General features: G+C 40.4%; 6 protein-coding genes across 12 annotated transcripts; 4 read left to right on the forward strand and 2 right to left on the reverse strand.

Moving 5' to 3' along the window:
* The first annotated feature begins 52 nt into the window (after positions 1-52).
* On the forward strand, positions 53-1,583 carry LOC115770666 (protein Peter pan). The gene is made up of 4 exons (XM_030716033.1): positions 53-456; positions 522-886; positions 944-1,371; positions 1,429-1,583. Exons 1-4 carry the CDS (start codon positions 124-126, stop codon positions 1,548-1,550), a joined length of 1,248 nt encoding a protein of 415 aa, XP_030571893.1. The 5' UTR covers positions 53-123; the 3' UTR covers positions 1,551-1,583.
* Positions 1,564-2,555, reverse strand: LOC115770668 (peptidyl-prolyl cis-trans isomerase D). Its single transcript, XM_030716035.1, has one exon. It carries the CDS (start codon positions 2,477-2,479, stop codon positions 1,631-1,633), a length of 849 nt encoding a protein of 282 aa, XP_030571895.1. The 5' UTR covers positions 2,480-2,555; the 3' UTR covers positions 1,564-1,630.
* Positions 2,556-2,645: 90 nt separating this feature from the next.
* LOC115770667 (glyoxylate reductase/hydroxypyruvate reductase) lies at positions 2,646-4,019 on the forward strand. Its single transcript, XM_030716034.1, has 2 exons — positions 2,646-2,812; positions 2,872-4,019. The coding sequence occupies exons 1-2, from the start codon at positions 2,670-2,672 to the stop codon at positions 3,770-3,772; spliced, it is 1,044 nt and encodes a 347-aa protein (XP_030571894.1). The 5' UTR covers positions 2,646-2,669; the 3' UTR covers positions 3,773-4,019.
* Positions 4,020-4,632: 613 nt separating this feature from the next.
* On the forward strand, positions 4,633-10,428 carry LOC115770772. Of its 6 annotated transcripts, none has more exons than XM_030716191.1 (3): positions 4,633-5,163; positions 7,397-7,551; positions 10,046-10,428. In XM_030716191.1, the coding sequence occupies exons 1-3, from the start codon at positions 5,060-5,062 to the stop codon at positions 10,075-10,077; spliced, it is 291 nt and encodes a 96-aa protein (XP_030572051.1). In that variant the 5' UTR covers positions 4,633-5,059; the 3' UTR covers positions 10,078-10,428. The 6 variants fall into 6 exon arrangements, with proteins under 6 accessions (XP_030572051.1, XP_030572048.1, XP_030572046.1 ...); XM_030716188.1 differs by having other exon boundaries at positions 7,397-7,850; positions 10,046-10,424; XM_030716186.1 differs by lacking the exon at positions 10,046-10,428 and adding an exon at positions 8,633-8,733 and having other exon boundaries at positions 7,397-7,850.
* Positions 9,133-13,978, reverse strand: LOC115770771 (dendritic arbor reduction protein 1). The gene is made up of 6 exons (XM_030716185.1): positions 13,501-13,978; positions 13,023-13,438; positions 12,260-12,962; positions 10,500-11,851; positions 9,691-9,859; positions 9,133-9,627 (listed from the first exon to the last, which is right to left on the reverse strand). The coding sequence occupies exons 1-6, from the start codon at positions 13,639-13,641 to the stop codon at positions 9,370-9,372; spliced, it is 3,039 nt and encodes a 1,012-aa protein (XP_030572045.1). The 5' UTR covers positions 13,642-13,978; the 3' UTR covers positions 9,133-9,369.
* A 139-nt stretch (positions 13,979-14,117) lies between these two features.
* On the forward strand, positions 14,118-15,502 carry LOC115770729 (serine/arginine-rich splicing factor 1B). 2 transcript variants are annotated; one of them, XM_030716132.1, is made up of 5 exons: positions 14,118-14,366; positions 14,464-14,833; positions 14,904-15,004; positions 15,147-15,230; positions 15,301-15,502. In XM_030716132.1, exons 1-5 carry the CDS (start codon positions 14,203-14,205, stop codon positions 15,308-15,310), a joined length of 729 nt encoding a protein of 242 aa, XP_030571992.1. In that variant the 5' UTR covers positions 14,118-14,202; the 3' UTR covers positions 15,311-15,502. The 2 variants fall into 2 exon arrangements, with proteins under 2 accessions (XP_030571992.1, XP_030571991.1); XM_030716131.1 differs by having other exon boundaries at positions 15,147-15,502.
* Positions 15,503-16,321: the final 819 nt, after the last annotated feature.

A 16,321-nucleotide genomic window follows, 5' to 3' on the forward strand; every position in this document is an offset into this window, starting at 1 on the left:
ATTGAATAAACTTATCGATATATCGATACGCTTGTCAGTGCGTTAGGCGAATGTTGTAGAATCTGGCTGACACGTGCGGTCAAGTTCTTTTTTTTTTTAAATTGTTAAACAGAACGAGAAAAGATGGGTGGTGCTAAAAAGAAGGTTCACCCAAAAACACGCACAGCAGCGTTCAAAGCGAGCGAACCAAGCGAAATTGTTGAGGCACCACACTCTTTCATTATACATCGCGGTCTGTCATGTCCGTATATCACAGATCTGACAATGGATTTTCGTCGCATAATGGAGCCTTTTACGGCTACCAATTTGCGCGAAAAGAAAATCAATCGCATCAAAGATTTTGTTAGTTTAAGCAGTTTCTTTCATGTCTCGCATATGGGCATCTTTAACAAAGCCTCTACACAGCTGTCCTTCAAAGTGCTGCGCTTGCCGCGTGGCCCGTCACTTACGTTCAAGGTTTGTGTTTGTGGTATTCGCTTCATCCATGGACAGCATTGTTAATACGCTCTGTTACTTATTAGGTGCATCAGTTTACGCTCGCTCGTGACGTCATCTCGTGTAGTAAAAAGCAAATGTTTGATGTTGATCATTTCAAGCATCCGCCGCTCGTCATCATGAACAATTTTAGCGGCGAGGGTAAACATTTGAAATTGATGGCCACAACATTTCAGAACATGTTTCCATCGATCAATTTGGCTCAGGTCAACATTGATACCATACGCCGCTGCGTTCTTTTCTCGTACAATCCAGAAGCAAAGCTAGTGGAAATGCGCCATTATTCGGTGCAGGTGGTGCCGGTGGGTCTGAAGCGCGCCGTACAGAAAATAGTCAGCGGCACTGTGCCAAATCTGAACAAATGCGATGAGGTAGTCGATTTTGTTACCAGGTAAGTAATATTGCCTAAAATATCGATCAAAGTCATCATCATCATGTACAATTTTAGGGATGGAAATGTTTCGGAAGCGGAGCTAGATGAAGACGAGCAATCGCATGTGGTGCTGTCGCAAACACTGAAGAGCAAGGGCAACTTGGAGAACCACCGAAGTTCGGTAAAGCTACATGAAATTGGACCTCGTCTAACAATGCAGCTCATGAAGATCGAGGAGGGTCTGCTAACCGGTGAAGTGCTCTATCACGATCATGTCATCAAAACAGAAGATGAGAAGGAAACACTGCGTAAATTGATTGAAAAGAAGCGCAAACTTAAAGAACAGCGCAAGAAGCAACAGAGCGAGAATCGTGAACGAAATTTGAAATTGAAAAAAGAGCAAAATAAAGAAGCAAAACGAAATCACGACGCGGAAAATGCAAGTGATGCCGACGATGATGCTCAATATTACAAGGATGAAGTTGGCGAGGAGCCAGACGAAGGTGAGCGTCATTATATTCTGGTCCACATGTGGTATTGACGATAATCCATTTTTACAGAACTATTTAAACCTGACAACAATTCGTCACGTAAGCGACCTAAGCTGCCATCCGGCATGAAGTACAAAAACAAGAAAGCCAAAATGGACAATAAAACCTCAAAGAAGTTTAAAGAAAAGTAGCGCAATAAAAACTAAATATTAGGTTTTATTAAATAGTACTCGTTTTTTATATAATAACATTTGAGTAGCACGGATTATATCTAGCTAAACATGCGCTGCACCACTTGCTTGTAGTTGGCATTGCTATTTTTCCAGCTAGCCGCAATGTTGTCGCGCAATTTACTAAATTCACGTTTATCCTCGTAGTTGGGGACACGCTCAATCAACTGCTGAGCCTTTTCGAACTCCTTCAGGTAATAGTAGGCCAATGCGCGCCGATAGATGCTCTTCTCGCTGGGCTCCTCCTGTTCTTCGACAAATTGTGTTTGATATATGACATGCTCGTAACGCTTTTCCAGCAGAAAGCATGCGGCTAAATTTGTTTGTATCTGCACAAACAATATCTGCAACTGGCTGCCATCGATCCCATTTGTCTTTTTGTCTAGCTTATCGAAGGGTTTGTATGTAATCAGCAATTTAGCTGCACGAGAGAAATAGTCGCAAGCAAACTTTGGATGTTCCTTAAACATAGCTACGCCATTCTCCTTGTAGCTTAGTGCCAGGTTATAGATTTCCGCTGCGCTCAGCTTCTCCACTTGTTTATTGCTAATGATGCGCTCCAGCCTCAGCTCGAATTCCAAGCGTTCGCCAGTTTTAGTTGCAATGCTGCACGCCGAGGTTTCGCCAGGCATGAATTGCTGCAACAACAGCTCCAAATAGCAATCAATTGAAGTTACAGCAGTGCCCATCTCTAACGTGTATTCCTGTATCTCACTGGAGCCCAAGTATTTACTTGGTCTGGGCCCCAAGCTCATGCATGGTTTGTTTACGCTGAACAAGACGGTGCTGACAGTAAATGGCTTCTCGATTTTCTGAAACTCAAGGCTCAAGACCTTCTTATGTAGCCCGCGCGCTGTGTCATTCCATTCGGTGCCAACGTACCAATCCATTACTAAATAATAAGTAAAAATTATTAATTTAATAATAATTTTAAGCTCTTTTTAGTTCTAGTAATGATCTGTTAAGCTCAGTAGAAACTGCTAACAAAACCAATGTGACCAAAGTTCGCAGTTGAAATGTGCCCGAAATGTTAGGCTAACATAACATTCTCGCTTGTTTGCGAGGTAAAACTATATTAACATGTATAAAATTCAACCTCGACTTACACAGCAAGCCAAAAGACTTGCCCAATTCTTACACAAATCCGCAATGAGTTCCCTGCAAAGTGTTTATGTAACTCGTCCAGATGTCGACGCCAGTGGACTGGATTTGCTGCGTAAGAGGTTGTTTGTTTTCACAGCCCTTAAACCGTTTTAGCTTATATTTTCTTTCTTAATCTTAGTTGCAATGTGACCACTTGGTCGCAGCCTTTGCCGGTGCCACGGGACGAATTGCTGCGTCAAGTCCAGGGTAAGGATGCGCTCTATTGTGTTCTCACAGATAAAATTGATGCTGCTGTGCTGGATGCTGCTGGGGAGAAACTCAAATGCGTGTCTACCATGTCGGTTGGTTTTGAGCACATCGATGTGCAGGAGTGCAAGAAACGGGGCATTCGTGTTGGCTACACACCCGATGTGCTGACCGATGCCACCGCCGAGTTGACGCTGGCCTTGCTGCTTGCCACGAACCGGCGCCTTTTTGAGGCAAACAAACAAGTTTACAATGGCGGCTGGAAATCTTGGGCGCCCATGTGGATGTGTGGACAGGGCCTAAAGAACTCACGCGTTGGCCTGTATGGGTTCGGTCGCATTGGGCAGGAGATTGCATCACGCATTCTGCCTTTCAAGCCAGCTCAGATAACTTACACGACCCGGACGCCCAGGCCGAAAGAAGCTGCAAAGGTTAATGCTCTGCGTGTGGACTTTGATGAAATGCTCTGCTTATCGGACTTTATTGTAATCTGCTGCGCCCTAACCCCTGAAACAAAAGAGATATTTAATGCTGCAGCATTTGAGAAAATGAAAGCCAATTGCATTTTTATCAATACCTCGCGTGGTGGAGTTGTGGATCAAAATGCTCTTTATGAAGCACTCCATTCGAAGCGGATCCTGGCGGCAGGTTTAGATGTAACCACACCGGAGCCGTTGCCCCTAGACAGTCCACTACTGAAGCTGGATAATATTGTGGTGCTGCCTCATATAGGCAGCGCGGACATTGAGACTCGCAAGGAGATGTCTCGCATTACGGCCAGAAATATCTTAGCTGCTCTGAAAGGCTGCGAAATGGAGGCCGAGGTTATCTAAATCGAATTAACGTCCAAATTTCTCGGAAAACAACGATAATAAATTAATGCAAATATGTATGTGTATTGCTCATATGAAAGTAATATATCCTAAGCATCTAGAGCATTATCTAATTCATCGTGTGTGTTATTACTTCATAAGAAATCTTTAGATAGTGTGATAAGTCAATAATTAGCTTCTAAATTCAAATTCTTAATGTTTCGTACGCGTAGCTAAAGTTAAAAAGCACAGGAAAACTTAAAATATTAAGACAATATATATCTAATGACGATTTCAAAAATACTCAGAACTGTGATTCTTTCCTAAAAAGATTTCATTGAATCCTTGATCTTTACCTAAAACTAAAAATTACACTTGGCTGATAATGTGTGTATCTATACTTGAATTCCTGTGCTGCCTAAGAATAGACTATAGCAAACCCATTATTGATCGAAAAACACGCAAAACTCAGGGATCGTTTTGTTAGAGTAAGATCGAAAATATATTTAAAAAGCGTTCAGCTTGCAGAAACAGCTGTTTACTCAAAATTGAGTACGCATTCCATATTTTTATTTTTGGCACGTATTTCAGCTCGTTATTGAGGTGAACAACACGCTACATTTTAAGTCGGAATATGTACTAAAGTTGTCCTTTTGGAATATGTACTAAAATAATCTTTTTCTATAAGCATAACAACGAATAACTCTAAATAAAAATTGAATTTTGCGGCTATCTTATGTTTTGTGATATGAATTTATAATTAAGATAAGATAATATTTATGCAAGAGTGTGCAGCAGTCGGCTCGCATACATTTTCGTGTCTGCTATGTGGGCCAGCCGAAAAATTCTTGTTTAGTATTGACTCACTCGACGTGGATGAAGCAACCCAGCGCGTGTCGCGTCGGCTTAGTTAGGTTATACGTTAATTAAAGCTCAAATATGCACTTCGTATCCAGCGAAAAGTACTTTGCCCGTGACGTCACAGTGCGATCTTTAACATGAACTTTTTGCTGAGAACGTCCGCCTCTTGCTTACATTCGAACAGTATTACTCGTGCCAGCGAACTGTAAAGAGCTCGGGGCTTAGTTGTAACCGTTAGCAACAAAGCAAAGCAAAGCCAATCAAAGCAAAGCCAATCAAAGCAAAGCAAAGCCAAGCAAAGCCAATCAAAGCAAAGCATAGGCTAAATTTTGTTTACATTTCGTTGAATGAGCTTGCAATTTACTGTTACAATTTGTGTAGTTCTAATTGATAAAACGTGCGCAACAGCCCCAATTTTAGAATCGTTCCGAAGAAAATATATTAAAAATGGCTGAGGTTAAATTTTTGGTTGTGCTGCCAGCTAACCCCAACGAATCGGACAGGATGAGTAAGCTTGCCATACGAGGCAGCCTGCTGCAGGAGCCACAACAGTAGGTTGACTAACACACTAGTTTCTGCTACATGTAAAAAAAAGTGTTCTAAAAAATCGATTAGTGCCCTTTAAGTAATCCATTTTTCCTTAGAAAAAGCCTTTTGAATTTTGCGTGCAAGAATTTGAAGGAGCTGTTTATAAAATTCCGCATTAATAGCACGATTTGTGGCAAACAACTGGTAAGGGCGAACTATTTAAAAAAGTTTGTGAATTAAAGTTGATGCACAATTTGATTATGTTAGCATCTAATTGAGGTACCATCTTGTATCACTTAACGCATGCCCCGCTCTTGGCATCTCCTAATCAGTTCCCACAACCAATGACATCATCAGCGCCAAATTAAAGCAGCAGCCACGCGCTGAAGATGCCGCTAAATTGCCGGCCAGTGGGACGCTGTCGGACAACAATAAAAATCTTTTCAAAACAGACAACAGAATTTAATGCGAGGCACCAGACAATATACATACATATGTATGTATGTATATTATGGCATATCAACAGGTCAGCTGCGGGTGAGCAAGCGTTGATTCTGTCCATTCTTCAACGCGATGGTCGCTGAGCAAATGATGTCAATAAATCACAATTCTAAGCGATTTCATCACATCCCAGCATTGTGAAGTTTTACAATTCAGATCCGGTTTCGTGCTGTAAGGCCTGACATAGGCGCTTATTTACAAGACCTTGCTGTCGATATCGCTATCTTGTCGTGATGATAATACCACCTTTGTTGTTTCTTTCCCAATCAATTGTTGTTTAGTACTACTGTTAAATTGATAAGCCCCTTAGATACATGCATGACGCATATGCACAAACAAGCTACTCAAATCCCTGCTTCTGATAAGAGACCTCTTTAGTTAGGTAACGTTCTTTTAACCCTTACAGACGCTATTGGAATTGTTCTATGAATCACATAGTGCATTTCTCATATATATTGTACATATCTGGAGTAGGATCATATGCTGTCTAAACACGGACTCCCTATCCGTCTATATATTCATTTCACACCTGAATAAAAGGTCTTCCTTTCTGTTGAATTACACTTCTCAGTATCCACTCTAATATTGTCTCCCTTAATATTTTCACGAAATGTGTAACGCATAGAAGAAGACGTCTCCGACCTATTAAGTGACCGGATCGAATTGCTATGTTCCATATAGATGCCATAGAAATGTTCGATCTAATATTTAGTTGTATGGATACCATTTTATATTCATATTGGGATTTAAGGAAGTAACCGGTCAGTAGGAAATTAAATGGTTTCCAATAACAACATTTCTAAGCAGTTTAAATATTTTACTTGGAAGGTAAAAAAATATGATTGCAAGAGAATTAAAAACTCGGCACTTAATTAGTGAAAGATTGTTTCTTAATTAGTTAAAGATTAATTATTAAATTCCATTCAACTCAAGCTAACTCTATTGCTATCACAAAAATTTCGATTAAGCAATAAATATCATATAAGCTTGCGTGAGATAGGGTTTATTGTAGTCTATATCAGATGTGCTATCAGTATTGAAAACTCTTTCTCAGGAATTCCACTTGTTTATAGATAGACACATAGTCATTATGTTAGTTACTTAGCTTAGCCTTAAGGAAGTGTACAACTTGTGTTGCATAGCTTGAAAACCGAAACCAGTTGCATACTAGAACTCTTAGTTCGACCCATTCTTACGTCAACTATATGATATAGTGCTCCAATCCGAAAGACTAGTTTGCACACAACTAGTTCGCCTAGTATATAGCTATAGGGTTCTCGGGAGTTGATACTGAGAAAGATTCTTGCACTCTTTGCAGTTGGAGTCTTCGCTTTAAGTGTTCCGCTTAGACGTGTTTCCTCACAAAACTACTTTCTACAAGAGTATAAAAACCTTCTGAGGTACTATCTTATGTACCTCACCTAAAATATCATTAAAAATGTCTAAAAATAGAGGCAAATGGAGACAATTGATCAAGACCTGACGCTGAATGCTAATTGGCGCAAATGTTCTTGCCGTGAATCATTTGAAATTTCCGAATGCCGGTAAAAAAAACTTAATATTTCGTAGCCGTGGATTCCGCATGGGTTGCACGTTTTTCACACCCACGCAAAATTGTTTGGCCAGATGACCAAATGCCGGATGTAACATGACTTGGCGGTTAAATGGGGCTTAACATGGACATTTCACACCTGTACTTTGCTAGTTAACTAATCGTTTTTCTACTTGTTTTTTTTTTTTTTTGTATCATTACAGATTTTCCATTAATTTTGTGAACAGTCCCAGCTGCACAGACAACATAACATATCATTTTAAAGTAAAGGTGCCATCGCAGACGATCGTCGAGAATTACAAGAGAAATGGCGAGTGGAGCGGATCGCATCAGGAGAAATATTTGAATATATTCGATGGTAAAAGCTATGTGAAAAAGCCAAGCGAATCCAGTATTATAGACGGCATTGATGCCGTACTTCACTATTCGTTCACAGAATCAACATTTTCGCTTGCGTTTCAATTTGACTATGATAATTCCACCATAATTGTGTACCAAGTGCGTGGACAGGGTTATAACTTTGTTACAAAATTCGAGACCCTCTTTTCCCTATCAGAGATCCAATCGATTCAAGTGTGGGGCGATGTCCAAAAGATTAACGAGTTCTCATTGAGTTACGATTGAGAGCAGCTGCAAACCTGAAAAACAATCTTTAAGGTTAGCACTGCACCTTTTTTCACTACAAATTTTGACCTCTGCCCCTTTCGTCTCCCGCTTGGTTTTGGTTGATTTTGTTCTGTTCTGTTCTGTTCGGTTTGGTTTGGTTTGGCTTGTTCTGCTCTTCATCTAACAATATATTTGCACGTAGTTATTCGCACCATCCACACGGAAGCTAAATTAAACTAAAAAGCGCAATCATTCAGTTTACAAGCACATTTGTTTCGAGGTTTACATCATCGTCCTGCGCCTGTGTGTATGCCACGCTTTTTGCACTCATCTGCGGAACTGTTCCTTTAGTGTGGACTCTACACGGTTAAACCACGGTCCAGTGCCTTGCAGTAGTATTTATGTATTTAGAATGTAATTGCTAGCTATATGAATTTTCCTTAGTTATGTTTAATTAGGCCAAAGAATTTTACATTTTTATTTATCACTGCTAAAGTTGTATTTATGTATGTAGTACTTATACAAATTCCACAATCCTACATCCCATCCAAAGTATTAATGAAAAACCTTAAAATAACTGCATAGTTTTATGTTACAATTCTAAACAATGCCCATTAAATGTTATTTATTTTGTTAATTTTCTATCAAACTGGTTTCATTTGAAAATTTCAGAATGTTTTTGCATAATATTTAGTTGGAAACGTGCTTCAATTTGCATCTGCCAATGGTATTTAGTTGCCTGCATTCGTTGTAATTCGTGGAATTGAAATGATTTAAGGATGGCGAGAAAACTGTTTTTCTTTTTTTTTTTCACTTCCAATTTGTATTTGCAGTCCACGAACGAAAAATCAAAAAAAAGCTACCAAAATGAATGGGTAAATAATTGGGGCCATATGCCATATGTTGTATATCGCATCGAACAGAGCGCTCCAAACAAATAAAATAATTATTCCGTAAATTAAACAATCGCATTTATTTTAATTTTCGATCTGACTTTTATTTTCAATTTTCCATTTCTACCCAACAGATATGGGCATTACAAAGGTTTTGGTATTTGATATACCTTTACTGCTATGTTTATGATCTCAATAAATATTTACATTTAAATGCTACTAAAATATTAATCTAAAATGGGTGTGCATATATACATATGTATGTACTTCTAATATTGGCAAGTTTTAGCATATGCATATACATATGTATGCATATATATGTATATATATTATATAAAACAAAACAAAGTTGAAGAAACTAATTTTGAAAACGGATAACTTGAAAATAAAACACAAATAATTTAGAAAAAAAGGAACGACGCTATAAATAAATAAACAAATTATATACAAAAATAATAAGGAAAACATTTATATTGCACGAATAGAGACAGAACACAAAAGCTTTTACAGTCGACATAGTCGAAAATAGGATTCACTTCTAAATAAATAAAATACAATAAAACATATATATAAACAAATGTGCCGGTATTAAACTGACAATTTGCGAGACAGAAACATTATTAATCTAAGTCGAGGACTAGAGAAGCACTACACAAGTTAAACCAAAATGTTAGTATCTACTTTTCAAGCTTACAAACTATTTGATTTGAGGGGCCGCTAGAATTTTGAAATTGTGGAAATCCCAGCTGAACAAAGTTCGCGAGAGATTGTGGCATACTAGAATCGGATGCCTGGGTGATTGTTATAGTGTTGCCATCCAAGTCCACATGCATGATCTGAGGCTGTTGTTGGGGCTGCGATTGAATTTGCATTTGAGATTGCGTCGGCTGCGATTGGGGTGCTGTTGAGGTTTCTTGCTTAACTTCATAGAGATCCTAGAAAAGAAAACGTTCAAAAATCAATAAAGAACCAAAATAAAGACTTTTGACGATTCCTACCTTGGCCTGATGAGCCGCGTTTGTGGCTTGTGTGGAAGACGCTGCGTTATCGACACGCGTCTTCTTGTGCATCTCACGATGTTTTTCATAATGCTGCTTTGATGCAAAGTTTTTGTTGCAAATCTCACAACTGTGGAGTCGTGTCTCGCTAGGCTGCGTATTGTGAGTCCTGCGGAAAATGTACATAATTTAACTGTTGTGTTTAATTGACAAATCCTTATCATAGTAAAAAGTAATTGTGAATATTAATTATTATTTATATTTAAATTAACAATTGGCATCAAATACACAGAAGAACGAGGATCATTTCTGAGTTATTTATGTTCTAATTTTCAACAAGGTTTTTTCGTTGCAGGTAATATAAAATGTATATGCGAATGGGAATGACAAGGCGCAGTGTTTAGTCGGGAGTGAACGATTTGGAGTTACCCTGTACCGAGCTGTGAGATCGATCACATTTCCTTAGCCCTTGTCTAGAGAAAATCTGTTATCCAAAAGTCTGTATATATGTATATAATACTCTAGAATAACTATTATGTACAAATGTATTAACTAGCAGAAGCAGGCTGGCGATCCCACATAGTATATATAGTCTTGATCACGTAGGCCTGTTAGTCTAACAAAGCTAGATACATGAAGTTTGTAATACATATTTTCGTACCATTTCCAGAACGATAATATCTTTTTTAACTAAAAAGTTACATGATTTGAATACAGCAAACTTGGAGGTATGGGTTCTCGCTTAGCAGCAAATATAATATCGCTTAGTCAACATTATCTGGTGGGATTCTATGACTGGATGTACTTGCCGCTTATGCTTGTTAAGATTGTCCTTGCGCGAGAAGGGCTTCTTGCACTCTTCGCAACTGAACATCTTCTGACCAGAATGGGAGACCAGATGTCGAGACAAGTGCTCTTTTCGGCTAAAAGCCTTGTCGCATCCTTCTTCGGTGCATTTAAATGGACGTAGGCCTTCGTGTAGCTTGACGTGTTGGGTGAGATGCTCCTTCTTCTTAAACTCGCGCCGACAGGTGGGACAGGTAAGTGCATTCGCGGGTGTCGCAGTAGGCGTCTCGGCGACCGAAGTGTTGGCCATCTGTTGCTGTTGCTGCTGCTGTTGATGCTGCTGAGGCTGCGACTGTTTTGCCGTTTGCTGTGCAGGAACAGGCAGAATCTGTTGCTGCGGGCGAGCGGTTTTTGCTTTCTGATTCACCAATTGCTCGGGCGGCTTACGAATGATTTTTCTTTGGTTGAGAATACTAGTGACTTCACTGACTGGCGGCTGAGGCAGCTGTTGCAACGCCAGAGCGGGTGGTGGAGGCGCTGGCTGTGGTTTAGGCACTTGTGCCTGTGCCTGTGCTGTGGCTGTCGGCTTGGCCTCCGGCTTTGGAGGTGCATGTGTAGATATGCGACTTATGGTTATATTCTGTTTATTTAGCAATGGTAATTTGTTGGCCGTCACGGGTTGTTGTTGCTTGGGCAACTTGGTAATGGTCGTATTGGACGAAAGCCGCTGCAAAGCAGCCACATTACTTGGACCGGATGGCTGCTGTTTAACTTGCGCCACACGCTTGCTAAACTCCGTATGGTGTGCATTACTAGAAGTAACGGCAGAAGGAACTGCAACTGAATTTGCAATGGAAGATGGGGGCTTATACTTGATCTGTTGCTGTTGTTGCTGTCGTGGAGATGACATTTTGAAGGTGACAGACGAATCGGCATTGCCGCCCATCGGTGTGCTCGGCTCAGAGCTAACGTTCCGAATCACCAGCTGTGAGTTCATGCCATTTCCATGCGGAGATCTGATGATTTGCTGTGAAGTCACCTGCGCCGTAGCAGGAGGCAGTTGTTGATGTGGTTGATGTTGTTGCTGTTGCTGTTGTTGTTGCTGTGAATGTTGTTGTTGCTGTGAATGCTGTTGTTGCTGTGAATGCTGTTGTTGCTGTGAATGCTGTTGTTGCTGTGAATGCGGTTGTTGTTGATGCGGGTGTTGTTGTTGTTGCGGCTGTGGCACAAGGAACTGATTTTGATGTGTTGTCGCTGATTGAAAGGCCGTCGCATTGCCCAAAGTCTGTGGCGTTAGCTGCAATGTGGCTGGAATGGAAGTTGGAGTCAACTGCATGATGGGCTGACCATCCGCAGTGGCCAATTGTGGTTGTAGCTGCAAATCGAAAGTATTTCGAATACGTTAAATGTGTAAATAATATGAGTAGCCTAATGCAAAGACGTATTAATAGAAAAATTACAGTACATGTTAGCATGGTAAATTCCTAAAAATAATCAAAAGTAACATAAAAATGTACTTTTCCCACCGTTAATCAGAATATTTTGTCTGCTTCAAATAAATCTTTACAAACTACTTTAAACTAAAGTAATAAAAAATAAAAAGAACCATGTTTTAAATAATTGAATACAATAGGAAAAAAATGTACTTTGCGCAAGTAAAGGCATTATTGTATTCTATTGTTATATTTTTTAAACATTCGTTTGAGTTGTATCTTTCACTTGTGTCCGCTTTCCTGACAGCTTAGTTAATTTGATCAAACTAGATACTACTGCCGAGCCTCACCTTCATTTGCACTTGATATGTAGTGGGTAGCACCAGGTTCTTGGTGTCAATATGCGCTACAATCTGCTGATCCGAGTTTTCATCGCGTATGGTAATTGGCAAAAAGCATTTGTTGGGCGAGAGCATATTGCCAGTTCCATTGCCTCCAACCAGCTGAGTACCAGCCAGGGAGAGGAGAGCAGCGGCATTGAGCTGTTGTGTGGGTTGGGCAGCGATGCCGCCCGTTGATGTGTTGCTCGAGCTTGTGCCACCTGGCAGAAGCTGTAACTGAATTTGGGGCTGTGTGCCACCCACACTGCCAAACTGTGGCAAACTCCCAGCAAATTGAGAAGTTCCAGCTGGTGACGATAGCACAAAGTTTAATTTCGGTTTTTTGCTCTCCGTGGAATTCATTCCGTCATCACCACTGTTGGTAAACTGCGACTGCGACTGTAGCTGCTGAATCTGCTGCCAAAGCGCCTGTTGCTGCAATAGCACATTGAGGTCATTGAGCTGCTGCGGCTGCAATTGGATTTGAGCGGCAGGGGCAGGCATAGCTGTTAACGTTTGCGTCTGCAGTTGGACAGGTTGCTGTGCTTGTTGCTGTGGCTGCTGCGATTGTTGTTGCTTCATATTGGATACAGTACTGCCATGCACGGTCTCCTTCTTGCCCAACGGCGTAATCTTAATGTCCGGCTTCAGGCGTATAAACTCCTCCAAAGTACTGATATTCAAATTCACTTTGATTAATTGGTTTGCATGATAACATGAATGTGAAACTTACTTTTGCTTTTCGGACTTGATTTCTGACTGGGATTGAGGATGGTGATGGGGAAGTGACTGGGCCGGAACGTGGCTGTCAACAGTAATGGTGTACTGTTGTTGCTGTTGGGGCTGTTGCTGCTGAACCTGCATGCCAACGGCTTGCATGATGCTGCTGAGTAGGTCGTTCGACTGCTGATTACTGCTACTTGAGACAAGCCCACCAGAAGACGTGTTGAGCACGCTGAGGCTCTTTCCAGTATCATTGATGGCATCTTTGATGAATACTTTGTCATCGCTCTGCAGCGTTCGATGGTTGAGCCAATTGTTGAGTATAGTTTGCGAGTTTCTCGAAATATTGCGAATTTCGTATATTTGGTCCACTTGCTGGGCGCACTGGGCACATACCACCTTGGGCAGCCGATCCTTCTCATCGATCTGTGCGAATGGGTGGTAAATTATGACCAAGATATAGTTGTTATATTTTCAATGCTACTCACTTGCACTGGCAGACATTCAGCGATTTTTTGGCTCAAATTTTTGGCGCGTCCATCGGGCGAGTATATGTTAATTTTCTGTTCACTGCTGGCCGTGCATATGCGGCACAGATCCCAAAAATTGATGCACCGCACATTAGACATTGTTGTGGGTGGACTCAAATGCACACTGGGTACAAGCTTATGCAGTTGGTAAAATATTTATGTGGCGATTCCCGCGTTCGCACTTTGTTTATATACACACAATACACAAACACACACGAACCCTCACAAATATTCAAGGCTGTTGTCTGCTGGCTGCAACAGACAACTTTATGCACTCCCGCGAAAACTAAGATTCCACATTTTAATATTACGCTTGAAGTAGCGTTCTCGTTCTTTTAGATTTTGTTCTTTAATTCAGCTAGAATTGGGCACATTTTCATTTTTATTGCAACTAAAAGTTGTTTTGTATGGGCAGACGCCGCAATAACCTGAACTAATGCTACTAAATAAGCCCAAAAAAAAAATACTAAACAACAAATAAAGGGAACTGCCAACCTGCGATAAAAGCACTATTTTTGTCGATAACTGTCACATGCAGACTTGTAACGCTGTCGCATTTATGTGTATATGTAATTTCCTTGTGTGCGTAATTGCGTGACAGCAAAAGTTCTGGGAAAAAATTGCCATTAATTTACAATTTCAAACGCTAAAAGTTACTAAATGGGTTCCCGCAATGAGTGTCGCATTTATGTTGGCAATTTGCCACCAGACATTCGCACCAAGGACATACAGGACCTTTTCCACAAGTTTGGCAAAGTCACATTTGTCGATTTGAAGAATCGGCGTGGTCCGCCATTTGCATTTGTAGAGTTTGAAGATGCGCGGTGAGTAACGAAACAAACGGCTCGTATATACATATGCATACATCCATATGTACCAGGGGTTAACATAAAATTAATCTTTCATTTCGGCGGCATACAGTGATGCCGATGATGCTGTCAAGGCGCGTGATGGATATGACTATGACGGGTATCGTCTGCGAGTCGAGTTCCCTCGCGGTGGTGGTCCAGGTAGCTACCGCGGCAACAATCGGAACGATCGTAGCCGGGATGGCGGTGGCCGCATGGGTGGCCGAGGACCCCCAGCTAAGCGCTCACAGTACCGTGTCATGGTAACTGGCTTGCCAGGTTCAGGCTCTTGGCAGGACCTGAAGGATCACATGCGTGAGGCCGGAGATGTTTGCTTTGCCGACACCTACAAAGATGGTTCTGGAGTCGTGGAGTTTTTGCGTCACGAGGATATGAAGTACGCCATTAAAAAATTGGACGACTCTCGATTCCGTTCCCATGAGGTGAGTACCACAAATACGAGAGGATGATTTATACTTTGCGAACGGTACCTTACACATGGAATAATTTAAGGGTGAGGTCGCCTACATACGGGTGCGGGAGGACAGCGGAGATAATGACCGTGGTGGTGGTGGCGGTGGCGGCGGCGGCGGTGGTCGTGACTATCGCGATAGGTAAGTTCTAAGCTGTTAAACAAAGATTACCTGTATTCTAAATACGTTGTATTACCGTGAAAATGGTAATTATGACGGTAATCAAAAATGTGGAATCTGAATAAAACCTTTTGTTTTTCGTTAATTTAAATCCCTTTCACAGATCCCGTTCGCGCTCGTTTTCATCACGGCCACGTCGTCGTGGTACACCAACATATTCGCCGGTGCGTCGTCAATCCTATTCCAGGTCACGCTCACGCTCTAATTACTAAATTATACAATCATTATCCATTAATATTAATATTTCTTACGAGCAGGAAAAATTAGGAAAAGCAAGATAACTATCAAAACCTTTACCCCTTACTCCTATACTTACTGTTTATTTAATTATGCTGACTGTCAAACGATTGATCAGATCAATATCAAGAAAAGAAACCCTTTTATCAAGACTGGAGAAATCCAATGCAAATCCCAAATTAATAACACTAACATCAGTAAACAATTGCTTTTCTCTCAGAACAGAAAAATTCTTTTAAATTATTTAATGCATACAAATATACATTTGACAAATTAAGTTTTAACGATAATTATAATTCAAGGAAAGTCTCTTTTTCACACATTCCTTGTTTTAAAATTTGGTTGCATTCATAAAGCAAAATTTATTAGAATTTATCTTATTACCAAACAACAAACAATAAGAAGAACCCACTACTATTCAGAATAAATAATATATAAACAAAATCAAAACACAACCATGTTTATGGAGTACATTTGCATATTATTAATATTTCATTTTATTTTCTTCTCTTCCCCATTTTGCGCGTTTATGTTTGGAGTATAATGAGGATTATTGGAGGAGGAAGGATAAGGATGAGGATGAGGAGGAAGGATAATTTTGATGTTGATGGTGGAGTGAAGTTTGAAGTGGAAAGTGGAAAGGATAAGGATGAATTTGGAGTAAATTAGAGGAGGCAGGCAATTTGGAGAGCGTGTTGTTTATAAAATGATATCAGGAAACAAAAGGATTTGGATATTAGGAATCATAAAAGGATTTGGATATTAGGATTCATAAAAGGATTTGGATATTAGGAATTTTCTTTCACCTTCGCGAAAGAAGATTATAACTCTAGGACAACGTGGGATGCAGTTTCCCCACGACACGAGCTAAAACCACGGAGAACAGCCTCTAACCTCTTTGGTTACTTACTATTTGGAACCCCAGTTAAGAGCTTCGTTACATCCTTTTGGGTTTGTGTTTTAAATTCGGAATAAAGTAATTTTTTGGGTATGAGATAACTTGAAAAATGATGTGGATAACGAACATGACATGTGCACATG

Source organism: Drosophila novamexicana, unplaced genomic scaffold (genome assembly GCF_003285875.2).
Source record: "Drosophila novamexicana strain 15010-1031.04,08,12 unplaced genomic scaffold, DnovRS2.1 tig00004560-arrow-pilon, whole genome shotgun sequence".
Classification (NCBI taxonomy): Eukaryota; Metazoa; Arthropoda; class Insecta; order Diptera; family Drosophilidae; genus Drosophila; species Drosophila novamexicana.

Coding starts and splice junctions, on each gene's coding strand:
- LOC115770666 (XM_030716033.1), top strand. CDS start 124: ATGGGTGGTGCTAAAAAGAAGGTTCACCCAAAAACACGCACAGCAGCG. Junction 887..943: donor GTAGTCGATTTTGTTACCAG/GTAAGTAATATT, acceptor GTACAATTTTAG/GGATGGAAATGTTTCGGAAG. Junction 1,372..1,428: donor TGGCGAGGAGCCAGACGAAG/GTGAGCGTCATT, acceptor CCATTTTTACAG/AACTATTTAAACCTGACAAC.
- LOC115770667 (XM_030716034.1), top strand. CDS start 2,670: ATGTATAAAATTCAACCTCGACTTACACAGCAAGCCAAAAGACTTGCC. Junction 2,813..2,871: donor CTGGATTTGCTGCGTAAGAG/GTTGTTTGTTTT, acceptor TCTTAATCTTAG/TTGCAATGTGACCACTTGGT.
- LOC115770771 (XM_030716185.1), bottom strand. CDS start 13,641: ATGTCTAATGTGCGGTGCATCAATTTTTGGGATCTGTGCCGCATATGC. Junction 11,852..12,259: donor CATATCAAGTGCAAATGAAG/GTGAGGCTCGGC, acceptor TTCGATTTGCAG/CTACAACCACAATTGGCCAC. Junction 9,628..9,690: donor ACGCGGCTCATCAGGCCAAG/GTAGGAATCGTC, acceptor TTTCTTTTCTAG/GATCTCTATGAAGTTAAGCA.
- LOC115770668 (XM_030716035.1), bottom strand. CDS start 2,479: ATGGATTGGTACGTTGGCACCGAATGGAATGACACAGCGCGCGGGCTA.
- LOC115770729 (XM_030716131.1), top strand. CDS start 14,203: ATGGGTTCCCGCAATGAGTGTCGCATTTATGTTGGCAATTTGCCACCA. Junction 14,367..14,463: donor GTAGAGTTTGAAGATGCGCG/GTGAGTAACGAA, acceptor GGCGGCATACAG/TGATGCCGATGATGCTGTCA. Junction 14,834..14,903: donor CTCGATTCCGTTCCCATGAG/GTGAGTACCACA, acceptor GAATAATTTAAG/GGTGAGGTCGCCTACATACG.
- LOC115770772 (XM_030716188.1), top strand. CDS start 5,060: ATGGCTGAGGTTAAATTTTTGGTTGTGCTGCCAGCTAACCCCAACGAA. Junction 5,164..7,396: donor CTGCTGCAGGAGCCACAACA/GTAGGTTGACTA, acceptor GTATCATTACAG/ATTTTCCATTAATTTTGTGA.